Raw genomic sequence first — 13,701 nt, forward strand, 5'->3', positions numbered from 1 at the left:
TACTATAGATTCTGGATAAGACATTTTCAGATTTTAAAAAAGTACGTTTTATAAGCTTGGCACGTTGTAGATTACATGCACGGTAGTTGCAATAATAATTGGGTGTATATATTAAATTAATAGATATAATAAATTAAAATGCATTTGTTAATGCCCATTTACCTTTAGTTATTTTAAAGCACGTTATCACAAATTGGGTAGTTTTTAGGATTTGACTATATTCTTAATTAAATAAATGGAATGAAATTAAAATGCATCTTAAAATCCCATTTAGTCAATTATAAAAAGGCTCTCAAGAGAAATAAGCAAGAGGCATTGGATAACAGCAACTCAACTTAATGGCAATAAGCATTAGACAACTCCATTTAGCTGTAGTAAACAGACTTCTTTGCCTGGATTTTAATTTAGCATAAGGTAATGCTATTCCTGTCTAAAAGCAAAATACGACAATAAAAATGTCTCAATCAGCAATGACAGCATGTAACTTGAGCTGCTCTACATCAACAGAGATGCAATGACAGTCTTATCTCTTTAACTCATTGTGTGAGCCATCTGATAACTTGAGATGGGAAAAGGGGGAACAGTGTGTCGAGGACCAGAACAACATCCCAGTACCAACACTCTGAAACAGGCTGCAATCAACTCTGTTCTTCCACTCCTGGCCTATGAACCACATCCAGACACACAGATAAGATGATCATGGAAGACAAACACCCCTGACTGAGGAATGAAGCCACATTAAAGAATGGACAGCAGGACTTTTGATGTATTTGTATAGTTTCTAGGAAACCTTAAAGGACAAATCAATGGAGCTTGCTTAAAGACAAAAGCTCCAGACTGTTCGGAGCTTTTATTCAGAATTCCAGGATGTAACAATCTTTTCTCATTCCCAAGTCAAGCTTTACTTTTCTCCTTAAGAAAATTTATGGCACGCCCCATCTCCACCCTTTCAACTGCAGAAAAATAAGAATGGTAAATGTTTGACATTTCTTCTTTTTGAAGGAAAGAAATGCAGATAATGACCATGCACAATCAACAACATATCTTTAGTAACAGGTACTACTTTGGATAAAGGCGTCAGTCACAATTTATACAAATCTGCAATGCAGTTTTATTTTTGTACTTCACAACACATTGTGCCGTGTTGACGCCAGATGTTAAATGAAGAGAGCAAAAGAAAATGTGCTGAAATCAAAAATGCCAGATTAATATTTTGTTTTTGTTACCTAATTTACCCTGATCGGCCACATTGGACTTGCAAAGAAGGGTGGATACCTTTAGTCCAGCCCCCTCATTTTTTATCTGTTGTGTGTCATAAAGCCTTTAGGCCGAGAAGACGGCATAAACCGAACTGAATATTTTTTTCTACAGCACATTTTCAAAGCGCAGAGTCCAAAGGCAGAGTCTCCATTGAAATCCCCTAGTGGATGTTACACTCAACAGCCAGTGATGTTCCTTTGACATGCTAAGAGCCCTGGTATCATATATCACAGTGGAAAGTCTACCACTTGACACAGAGCCATTCGTGCTGCTTCTTGTGGTGAAGGACAACTATGAGAGTGCAGGAACACAGCAAACAGCATGAGTAAGTGGTTTGGAAATCAATAGAGGCCTGATCAAGTGGCGGGTGGGGGATGAGTGCTATTATCTGGACATTAGCCTGACTTGGGAGGCTCAATCTGCTCCTTGCTGCCACAGTCATGCTTCCTCATCATAACTGCACCTAAACGTGGGTGGTAAATCTGAACCACGAATAATATATCATCCTTGATATTTTTAGGTGAGCCAAGAAGTTGAGTCTTGCATCTTTTCTCACTCATCATACCTCCTGTGTTCCCTTTCCTATTTTTAAACAGTTTTCTTGTGAGATCGACAGGGGAGCATTGTTAATTTAATTTTCCCGAAAAGTGAAATGAATGCCAAATGTTTCATTTCTTGTACAGATTAAAGTTCGCAAAATATAAAATGTTGACTGACAAGCATACTAGCACCAACAGCAGGCTGTTGCTGCTTTTCTGTAGGAAAGACGGCGACATGGGATAAATGCTGACTGAAAGACAAGTCATCTGTTTATAAATGTGTAGATAAATAATATACAACTGATAATCTTCAATAGAAAAGGAAAATATTGATCTGAGTTAAAAAGACCAGTACTCCAGATTTAAAAAGAAGGGGGGACATTCTGTGGTATGACACAGGAAAGAGGTGTCATTGTTTCCTCCATTTCAGTGAGCTAAGGGACTTTCCCATGAAGTAATTATTGACCTTGTGAGGTAATAGTGAGTCCATTGATGGAGTTGTGGGAGATGTTATTTTTAAAATGGGATGTCCTGTATGTTTTCCTATTCCTTTTAACAAAATGAAAGCATCTATTCTGGTAACAAGGGATCTCCCTCAGTTTAGAGCACTGGACAACACTATGCTGAATATCAGTCTGATTTTTGTATGAACAGTTGAACAATATGCATTTCTTATACACCACATCTCAAGTAGGAGTGCCATTATTTTATAAGTTTTAAAGTGCCATTAATTTTTTAAGCTTTACCCTTTTCTTAAGAATATACATTCGAAGCAAAATTTGCATGAACATGATGCATTTAATATAGATGACATTTCACTTTTTTAGCTACAGTATATATATTTATTTATCATAAAACAGACAGTTTTCCCTCACAGTCAGGTTAAGGATGAAAGGATCAACTTGAAAGGAAACATATCATGAACAGAGCAAAGATGCCAGCCCTTTGATAGTCCTGAGGGGTTTAGATGTGCATTTAAAATGAATGTCTGAACTTTTGCACATACGGAAGGAAAACCACCATGTGATTAGGAGCAACTACAGGAAGAGCACCAGGCAGAACAAGACATATAGTATCAATACATGAAGTCAACACTTATCGTTCCTCACTTCTCTAGGAAATAACATGAGCTCATATTTGATATAGAGCAATTTACAGCTGAGGAAATCATCCTGGTGGAGAACAGACACTTCGAAACATTGCTTTACACTCGAGGGATCTGTCATTAACTTTGCTGGGATACAAATATCTGTCTGTTAAAAAATACAAACAAAAAACCTTGCAGAACGCAGCACTAAAAATATTTTTTCTGTGTTTTAAACGTTATAACTTAAAAGCTGCTCAAAAAAATTAAATCTTGGCAACCAATGCCATTAATATACTGACAAAACTGCAAACTTAACAATGCAAGGCCATCATCATCATAATGGCAGGGTCTTTAAGAGACAACACCACATCAACTCCTTCTGCAAGACACTATTTCCTGCTTTCCAGAGTTTGATATACCGTAGTTTCAAACTGGTTAAAATGTTTACTCTTTACTTAGACATAACTGACAACTACAGTTATTAGCATATGCTACGGCAATCCTGGGATCTTTATTTTAATAGAAAAAAAATGTTCTTCTGACTGAATCAACATGTGCGTTTTTGTAAGGCTCTCATTAAGGCGCAGTGAAAATCTCTGTTCCTCCACACTCCTGACAGTGTTTATGAAAGGAAAGAAAAGAAAAATGGAGAGAAGTTATTAACAATACACATTCAAAAAAAAAAGGCAGCATCAATCCTGAAAGCAATCAGAAAAAGGAAAAGAAGAAAAGGAGACAGTCAGAGGAGGCCTGGGATTCCATCAGTATGATACCCTATAATATGAAAGTGTTTCCATTCACCAGTTTCTTTCCCGAGACATCATGTCTTCCACCTTGGGGAACAAGCTACAGCTACATTTCAGTAAAGTCATAAAAATTTATACATTTTATTGGATATCTATTTCCCACCGCCAAGTGTCAATGAGAATTACTCCATTTTGAGCTTTTCTCCTTCTTCTGTGCCTCACTGCCCATCTCTATTACGCCTCCTCTTTAAATTCACCTACAGTAGATCCTTTTCCAGCTGACATGGAAGTACCTCTGCTTGCCCTTTGCAACAGTGGGCTTACCTTCCGTCAAAGGGGTTGGCTCCTGGAATGACATGAGTGCTCTCCTTGCCCAAGAGGAACCGGACTCTGTCATAAAAGGACTGTAGGCTTGTCTGGGTGGAGGGGATCTGAGTCTCTTGGATGATGTCCAGGGGGTCTGGTGATCCCACACAGAGGGAGGTGATGTGACAGGAGGTCTGTAGACAGCAGTCAGGATCCATACAGTCCACCAGCCCATCTAATCAATGGGAAGAAAATTAAACTACGTAACTGCAAATGCAACAACCTCGTATGTGCTTGAAATATGACCAATCACTACAAACACATTAACACTTACAACATATTTACAATCCTCAAGAAATGATTTGTGAATTGACTGCTGTATGATCTGCAGTACAGTAAAGTTTAAATTAATGGCAAAGCTGAAATAGAAGTTTTATTTAACACTGTAATGGTCACTCTTTATTCTCATATAAATATTTTAATACTGGGCAGCCAACAAAGGTGTAATCATTACCTGGTCTGTATGTTTAATTATGGCTTTAATCTAAAAAAAAGTACTAAAAATATATTCTATATATTAATACTATAGATTTAAAAAATATATAGTTATAATTTTGATTTTACAAAATGCAGTACACCCTCACAAGCTAACAAACATGTTATGGGAGTTATTAAGATAGAGATTTATACCAGTGAAAGGAAAGTCAAAACAAAAATTAACTATTGAATTAAATTTTTGAAATCACCTTTGGTAAAAACATTTGCAAAATAAATTGTTAATTCATTATTATTCTTCAATTCTCATTATAGTAATTGTGCTTTGAAAACAGCCAAGGCTAGTAGTAATAACATTGTGAATAAAAAGTGGTCTTACAGTACAGTATGTACAGTATGCATTTGTAATATGCATTTTACTGTATATTTTGTATTGGCTGAATAAAACAATGGAAAATAATGCAAATCTCAAACTGAAAGAAAGCATTTTTTCCCTATTTTCCTATTCAAGCAAAACTGTACAGGACTGCACAACTTTCACAAAGAGTTGTCAATTTGTTTTAAGCCCTCTGACCGGAAATACAGCTTGTGCAGTGAGGCACTGCAACTTGCCAATCACACGAGAGCTCATTAGGTTGCACTTTTACCCAACGGGATCCAGGTGGAACAATGCCTGATCAGGTCACCTTTAAAAAAGCCTTAATTCAAAGCTTAAGTCACTGCAAGAAAAAGGTCACACTTAGTCAGTTTTCTGTGCATTCCATAATGCCTCACATGTCACCAGAAGCAAGGGAGAGGGCCATTGGCATGCTGCAGGCAGGCATGTCATGTGCCAGCGTTGCCAGACACTATGGAGTAAGCCATTCCACTGTGTCTCGACTGCAGAGAAGATTTCAGCAGACCGGCAGGACAGATGACTGTCCAAGATCCGGTCGCCCTCAAGTGATCACATCAGAGCAGGACCGACACATCAGACTGGTCCATCTGAGAGATCGTTTCAGATCTGCCACCCGTACTGCTGCTGAAACTGCCGGCAGACACAATGCCCGCATCAGTGACAGGACAGTGAGGCTACTGTACATGCTGCTGGCCTTAGAGCAAGGCGACCTGTCAGAGGCCCTCTGCTCACACCTCCTAGACGTCACACCCGACTGGCTTGGGCCAGACAGTGGCTGCGATGGACTTGTCAGCAGTGGCATCAGGTCCTCTTTACGGATGAGTCACTCTTCAGCCTGTTCCATGCAGACGGGAGGGCCAGAGTGTGGAGGAGAATGTGCTGTGTTTCTTTTATCCATCAGTATATATATTTTTCAAAGCTACAAGTCAATATTGCAATCAAAATAATGTACATGAAACAAAATGAATACTGTATTTAAATATTCTTGTATTTTGCTGCTTTGTTTGACTCAACCCAAAGATGTCTGCTCACATTACATATGGCCAATTGTTTTATGGATTTAACTAAACACATAATGGGGCACTAGTGATTGGTCTTTGTGGAAGGTAAATCACAATATAAAATTTCTACATTTTTTTAAATTAGTAAAAAAACTATGCACAAAATAACTTTTTTAAATAAAATTGTTTCATGCTGTAATTGTTTTATATCATTCATTACATTTTAAAGCAAGCTGTCAGTACTGCAAAAATCCTAATATGTTCTGTAGAATATGCAATCTATAGCAGTCTATTTAGTTGCAGTCTATTTAGTTGCACTACGTTCCTAATAGAACCCATGAAGAATACTCCCCTCTCACTGACAGTACAAACAAATGTCTACAAACCACAGATCACTGTATCCCAGTGAACCATGTTCAACTGCATTCCGATGTGTTACATTCCCTTTGTGATGCCCATTTGCCTGATAACTTTGTTTCACTGTAATTGGGATCAATAGACCAGGCTTGTAAGTTCATAAATACAATTGGAATTATACCAAAAGTATATTGTATTGGATACGATTTTCTGTTTTATAGGGCAAGTAAAGGAGCACCTTTCAGCAACAGGATATCACACTTCTTTTTCCTTATACATGTAACTTGAAATAATTTTTCGAATCAATTACTAGCGTTAAAGCACAGTTTTTGGCTTGCCTTGGTTCATGGTAGATCACAGTTTCCATCGCTCACTGTTCTCTACAAGCTAGTATACCAGATGGAAGTTAAAAATAACTACTGCCATAAGTCAGTCAATTCCCTTGTAGATTTCCATCTTAGCTGTTGTAAGCCTGGTGCACTGCTCTGGTAATAAATGGCTCCTCCATAAATAAAAAATCCTGCAGCATCAAGAAGCAATCCGAAACTGCAGTATGATTTCAAAAGTCATCACGGCAACATGTTCTCAAAACTGAACATGCTTACTGCTAAGTGCGATTCGTGAGTACCACTGGACCATTTTGATTTAGACACCTCCCAGTAGAGCAGCTCTGACAGAAACTCAGTGGCCTCTTAGTCAATGTGATAATAAACACCTTATCCCGGTCTTTTCTTTTGGAATCTTTTCAGCTACCATACGTGCCCAATCTATCTCACAAAAAATAAGACTACAGATCCTCTAAATGGATTGAAGCACATCCAGACAGGTACACGAACATATCTCTTGAAAATATAAAAAAAACAAAATCCTGTTCTTTCAGAGGGTATATATTTTCCAGATTCTAAGTAAAATCAAGAAGGAAAATTATCAGTGTTCTTACCTGCATCATTGTCCTTGCCATCACTGCAAGCTGTCTCCATGGATGTATCACAGCCTGTCCCTCTCCAGCCCAGCTGACAGACACAATACCACCCGTTCTGACCGAGAGTGCACCTGCCATTACCGTTACAAAGTCCAGGACATCCCTCTGTGCAGACACAGCCAAAGACAGAACAGACAGGCACATTACCAAAGCAATGCTGGTAACAGTAACTCAGAATGCTTCCTGCAAAATTCCAGGATTGTTAAAAAAGGCCATCACTTGTGAAGGAAATAAATTATTGACCTGTGACAGTTATGAGACTCTTGATGGACAGGGTCTGCCAAAAGGAACACAATCTTGGGAAAAATTAAGGCAAAACAAGGTAACAAACAAAGTAGAACTTCTTTACTGCGCTGAAAAATTACTTGTCAATGCTAACAGGATACATACAGTATACCAAAGCAGTGTTTCCCAACCTTTTCCAGCCTAAGGCACACTTGTTTACTTGTTTTAATTAAAGCGCAGTGTGGCAAAAAAGCCAATTCTTTCCACATTTGAATATTTAAACAAATGTTGCATGCATGTGTTTCATGCAGTTGTTTTCATACCATGTTGTCAAATCACCTTTGTATTACAAAACTTAATAAATAAACTTAAAAGTTCAAGCCCAATCAGAAGTAATGAACTTGTCTCGATGTGACTTTACATGTTTAAACAGAACTCACCGTCTTAAGTTTATTGAAGTCACTTATGTTTATAAAACACAGAAATGAAGGGTTTGGCTTACAGCCTGTTTACGATAAAAAAACAACATATATCAGGGGTTCTAGTCTTGCAGCAAATTTAGTACTAAACTTTGACCAGATGATATTAATTTTATATTTTTTCACTAAATTGCCTCCAAACCTGCTACAAGCTGAGCTCTGTACTCGGCATTCTGTTGCCTAGTAACACAGTGAGCGCAGCCATTGCCACTAAATACAAAAGATCAGTGGTGGTGAGGAGGTTGGGAAGCAGGATTTTCAGCAAAAAACAAAAATGATATGAGTTATGGTTTATTTCATACCATTTAATATCTTCCCGAAAAATGGCACATTTAGTTTATTAATATTTCTGTTGTATGACAGAAATTCCATGATGCACCAATTTCTGTCTTGACAGCACACTGGTTGGGAAACACTGTACTAAAAGAAGATTAGATACATTTTGAGTTTATTCACAGATATTTTTAGGGTTACAGGTGATAATGACCCAGGCCTTGTCCCTCCAGCAAAATTTGAAAAATCAATCAATTTCTACCTCTATTCAAACTATCTATACTGCCAATGACAACAGAATTGGAAAATTACTAAATACTGGAATTTCACATGATGGTACCCAAGGTTGTAGACTCACCCTAGCACTACCTTCATCCACACAACTCTTTAGAAGAGCTTATATCAGGACAGGGCTTTGAAGCTATTTCTTCACTAGAAGACTGTAGAAGGTTATTGGACTTTCACAGGACGATTCTGTTGCAGTTAGTATCACTGGAAACTTAAAAAGGTGCATTCTTAAAGCCCAAACCTCCATTTTTGAAGAAATAAAATAACATTTGAGTTTTGGGGCCTGGCTGAACAGAATGGTGCTTGTATCCCTGTATACTAGTAGATATGAGAAAAACTGTTTTGAATGTGAAGACTCAAGAAAAAAAATACTAGTGCCTTTATTTAACTCTATGACATTATTAAATTGCTATTTTCTATTTCCTATAAAGCTGAAGGAAAATTTCATTTATCATGTGCTTTAATCAGGTCGCCTTTTTTAATTGAAATTTCTGAATCCTTAACAGATTTTAAGCTAAATATGTATTTCCTGAAATCCCCCGTTCCAAACTTTCCTGTTTTTAAGTGGCTACAATATTGATTGGGAAAAATCAAGTCATACACAGCCTGGTATGGTATCAGTAAAGTCACTCAGAACTGCAAAACGCTGGACATATTAAGATTACATGACAGTTCATCCATTGAGAATCTGAGAAAATGGCAAAGTGAAGCTTATAAAATTCATTGGCCGTACATTTTCAGGTAACTTTCTATTGTTTGTTTAATATTACAACCCCAGTGAAAGTCAAACCACGAACAAAAGTGGCAATCAAGCTTGGTGTGAGGATGCTGATCTTACGTTTAATAAGGGAAAAGTAGACTCCACATGGCAGTGAAGAACATTTCATGAGAGATCTATAAAAAGAGACCGTTAAGGGGTTGCTGAGTATCACTTTGAGTTCCAGGTTCTCAAGGACATACATGCTGCTAGATTATTTTTCATCCTGCCTTTTCCCTTGGCACTTATCTGTTACCTTTTGATCCAATCTTCCCTGATGCAAGCAGAGATGAAAGGAATAAATCCTGAGAGTTTTGAAATGCAAAATCCTGACATGTATTACATTAGCAAGATGCCTAGATCACAAATGCTTATTCTGACCTATTTTTGTCTGCTAAGGCGAGCAGGCTGTTCTTCCTACAATCTTCCATCAGGCACATGCAAAGTGCAACTTGGAAGTGAAAAATAAATTGCAGTTGTCTTGACAGAAGATGAAATTATAAAGGGTCTTAGGTCACACAGCCTAATTGCTTTTAAGAACTCAGAATGAAAGCATGTGCAGCATGCAACAGAGAATTAAATATCTTCTGGTAAGAAGAAACATTCCCGTGGTTGCTCTTACAAAACACCTGAACAGTACAAAGTTGAGTATCTGAACAAATACGACGTTCAGGTGGTGTTAATTTGTTGTCATGTTCCAATATAGCTACATAAGTGCTGGATGTATTAAAAAATTCTACCCAATACTGGCAACAGTTCAATTTATTTGGCAGCCATTTCTAAAACGAGCCCCTAGGGTCTTCCACAAAGTATGTCTGAAAGTGGTCCAAAAAAAACCTGCTTAGTCCATTGAATCATGGTGATGTTCCCTTAATCTGCTAGTGGCAGTGGACATGATTAAAGAATGCACACTACAGATAGGGGAAAGAGGGAGTTACCCTTCACTCCTACTCCTCCATATTCCCATTCCTTTTGGCTTGGAATGACATCAAGCAACACATTGATTTCACAAATTGGAGAGATTCCCTTATGGAAAGAAATTGGAAACATAAAAGTTTTTAGCACCTCATGTCCCTCCCATAAGCTGTGAGGTCTGCTATATATTAGTCATAAAAAAAGTTAACAGGAAAAAAACCCTGTGCAGAAAAATGAGGTACCAAGTCAAAATACCAATATCAAAATACTGTGCTCTAAAATAATACCATGCCCTTTCTGTGCTGACTCCTGCCAGGAGCAATGATTCACTTTGTATAAAGTGCAAAGAGGAAATTGAGCAGAGGTGCTGGTTCGAAGCAATGGGTGATTAAGGGACTTTGGGCAGGGGGCAGGGAGTTGCCAGGAACAGTGCTTTTTTAGATCATAGCTCACATCTGATGTGAACAAAAAGGACTGGGCTGTGGAACATCAGTGCCAGCAAAGCCATGTGTTAATGGAGGAAATTGTGTCACTTGAATGTAATGAACATTTAATAGAATGACAACAGAATCGACCAAAATACTGAAGGAACAAGGAAGGCCATACCTTTCACTACCTTATCCAGATAGTGAGCTTGGGAGATAAAAGACAGGACATTTAAGGGAGGATAGAACAAAGTGGTTTCCACTACAGACACAAGCTAGCTTTTTTTAAAAAAAAACACTACAAGGTTAAGAAAAGAGCAGTAGTGAAATGCGCTGCATGCACCACAATCATCAAGCAAACCACAAGCAAGGGCTGTAGGATAAGGACAGACAATAAAGGAAAAAAACATTTCCATCAATTCCTGTTTAACAAATCTTAGGATCAGCAGAACTTGGCACAGAAGTGGCAGGACAATGAATGTTTCGAATGATATATTATATTCTGCACCAATTTAATCTCTCAGGCAATATTGTCAAGACAGGGCGGATATGACTCACAATAAAATACTTTTTTACTCTAAGGCAGATTAAAAAAATGAAAGAAATTGTGGATTGTGGATTCTAATGTGCAATGCGACATATGTATATATAAAGTAGCTGAAGTAAAAAACACATATGAAAAAGATTTTGCCAATTGTCTGTTAGATTGCTAAATTTATTAAACATGCATTTTCATTTCAACAACCGAAATCAAACAGAGTAAGTGCTTCTTAGCGCTCTTGCTGCTAGACAGAAGTACTCCTCCAAATGTCCTTCCCAATATGAAATATACAGTATAAACAAAATATCAATAAAGCACACATATTCCGATAAAATTTAACAGCCAGAATGCTCTCAGTGTATAGCTTGTTATTGTTTCATTCGTCAGTTCTTTTTTGCACCCTCTGGTATTTAATATGGCTCAGATACTCTACTGTCCTTTGCTGGAAAACAACAAGAAGCAATTTTGTTTATATACTGCCTGCATGTAATCGAGAAAGCCGAGTCCTGAAATTTGATAAACAGCTTAATTAGAAATGTTACACGTATGCACAAGAAGGACAACAAAGAACTGCTTTGGGGAAGAAAAAAATAAAACAGAGAGAAAGGGAATAGCATTTGGAAAGACATTTGAAGGCATTCAGGAGAAGTGCAGTTTTCAGAATGTCCTTTCATTTTACCAAAGCTTGCATTGATATCAAACATCTGATATGAGGACAAAAACAAAAAAAAACAGTATAATTCATTTACTAAGAAAACTTAAGACAATGCAACATTCTTTAAAATAACAAGAGATATAAACTTTCTAAATTAAAACTTTGATTCATCTGTCAATCAAAAACTGCATATTCAACACAGTACAGTTTTACTCCAGAATTTACATAAGCATGTATTAAAATGCCAAATGTCAAAATTGTATTTAAAAACTAATACTCTGTGGTAAGCTTCAGTTTACTAATGAATACAAAGAGCTACAGCTAAGGTTAAGATTAATTACTTTTCTATGTATATTACAAGACCGACTGACTCACTGCAGATTTGTACTTCTACTTGTTATAATCTGTTTTTTCTATTGATGTCTATTTATTTTTACTTCATGTAATATTTATTACTTCACTTGAAGTCATGAATGTAAGTTAGGAACTATTCTCACTTATGTGGTTAAATGAAGGATTGACTGGATACCAATTAAGGACTAGATTTCAGTATATTATTTTATATTTTCTTTATAAATGTAAATTAAGGCCCCCTTATGTTTTATAAATTGCCATATAGTGTTTTAGATAGGTCAACAAATTATAGGAGGCTACTTAACTATAGCAATTATAAATAGTCTTGACATTTTGAAATTGGTAATTAATGGGAGAGAGTTTCAAGTGAATGTTTTTAAAAGCCAGTGGGATGCTGCCTATGGAGTGGTAGATAATTCGCCACCAGTACCCAGCCAAGCCTCTAATTTCCCTGTCCTTTCTGGAGAAAAGCATCATGTTAATCAACACACTGAGTTTAACATCCAGCTGACTTCTTACAGAAGAAACCTCAGCAAACCCTGAGGCTCAGCATCAGCTCAAAACCCTTCACAATGTGGGCCTTTACAATTGAATGCTACTCAGCTATAAGGCACCGGCAACACCTTTGCTTGCAATCTATGGGATTATTATGAAATCCATGACCATAAAATATAGACGAGACATTTATGTTTGTGTTAATGTAATTCTAATCTCGTATTTGGGTTTTTGAGGAGGAATATGATATTATATAGCAAAACGAAGTTGAACAAAAATGTACACAAAGTGTTTCAGTGGTTTCATGTTGTTTAATGTTCTTACATCTAAAATTTGTTTTTTGATCTAGTATTTGTTACTTGTTATAAAGTTTGGTTATGTTTTTGTTTACTTATAGGAATGTTACTTAGAAACATGGACGTTTCTTTTTCCACAGTGGGTCCAATGTGAGACATATTTGGGTTAACATGTTCGGTGTTTTGTGTGTGGTAATTTGGTTCGGGGGAAGTTTTATTTAATCTCTGACTCAGGGAAAAGTGTGGTGTGGACGGTTGAGGAGAGAATGCAGGCTCACGCTGTGTCCATTATTCTTTTTCTTCTTCTTGCTCGGTCTGCTAGTTTTGTTTTGTTTTTTTTCAATAAAGCTGAAAACCCTATACCGAACCCAGGATTTTACATCCTGTTTTATGGATACGAGAATATGTATTTCTAATACAGGTAGTCACAATTACTTTTAAGGTCCCAAGACTGTTTGCTCAAAAGGATCTATTCTGAAAAGTCCCATGAATACCTAATGGGGTTACTGAAATGATCATGGCCTCCAAACGTTCTACCGACACCTCCCTGAAAGAATGAATTCCCAATTCCTTGGAAATCACAGATTCAGACCGTTGTGGGCACTGTTCACAAGCAAATGTTTTAAAAAAAAGGAAACCTGGGGTGGGGGGAATGAAATGACAAAAGAGTGCGAGAAGAAAAACGAAAGGACACCTCAGCACGTTCCCACATTAAAATGCATGAAGTCAAGCCTCAGATCCCTGAGCAAACCCGCTCATGCTAAACTAAGTTGCACAAATTCAATTAAGCATGCTTTTCCCTTTATTTCTCCCCCCGCCACCCAACCA

At 37.3% G+C, this 13,701-nt stretch overlaps 1 protein-coding gene across 4 annotated transcripts in view; it reads right to left on the minus strand.

Annotated features, from left to right (window-relative positions):
- Positions 1–13,701, minus strand: part of tenm4 (teneurin transmembrane protein 4) — a 157,547-nt gene that overhangs the window by 63,001 nt on the left and 80,845 nt on the right. For 2 of the 4 annotated variants that reach the window (XM_088921983.1, XM_088921981.1), the window contains 3 exons: positions 10,714–10,740; positions 7,129–7,275; positions 3,957–4,173 (listed from right to left, as the gene is read on the minus strand). In XM_088921983.1, coding sequence (XP_088778109.1) covers positions 3,957–4,173; positions 7,129–7,275; positions 10,714–10,740 — 391 coding nt within the window. The remainder of the gene's footprint in view (positions 1–3,956; positions 4,174–7,128; positions 7,276–10,713; positions 10,741–13,701) is intronic. The other 2 variants (XM_088921982.1, XM_088921980.1) reach the window with 1 other exon arrangement.

This window comes from Atractosteus spatula, chromosome 7, assembly GCF_055471065.1.
Source record: "Atractosteus spatula isolate fAtrSpa1 chromosome 7, fAtrSpa1.hap1, whole genome shotgun sequence".
NCBI lineage: Eukaryota > Metazoa > Chordata > Actinopteri > Semionotiformes > Lepisosteidae > Atractosteus > Atractosteus spatula.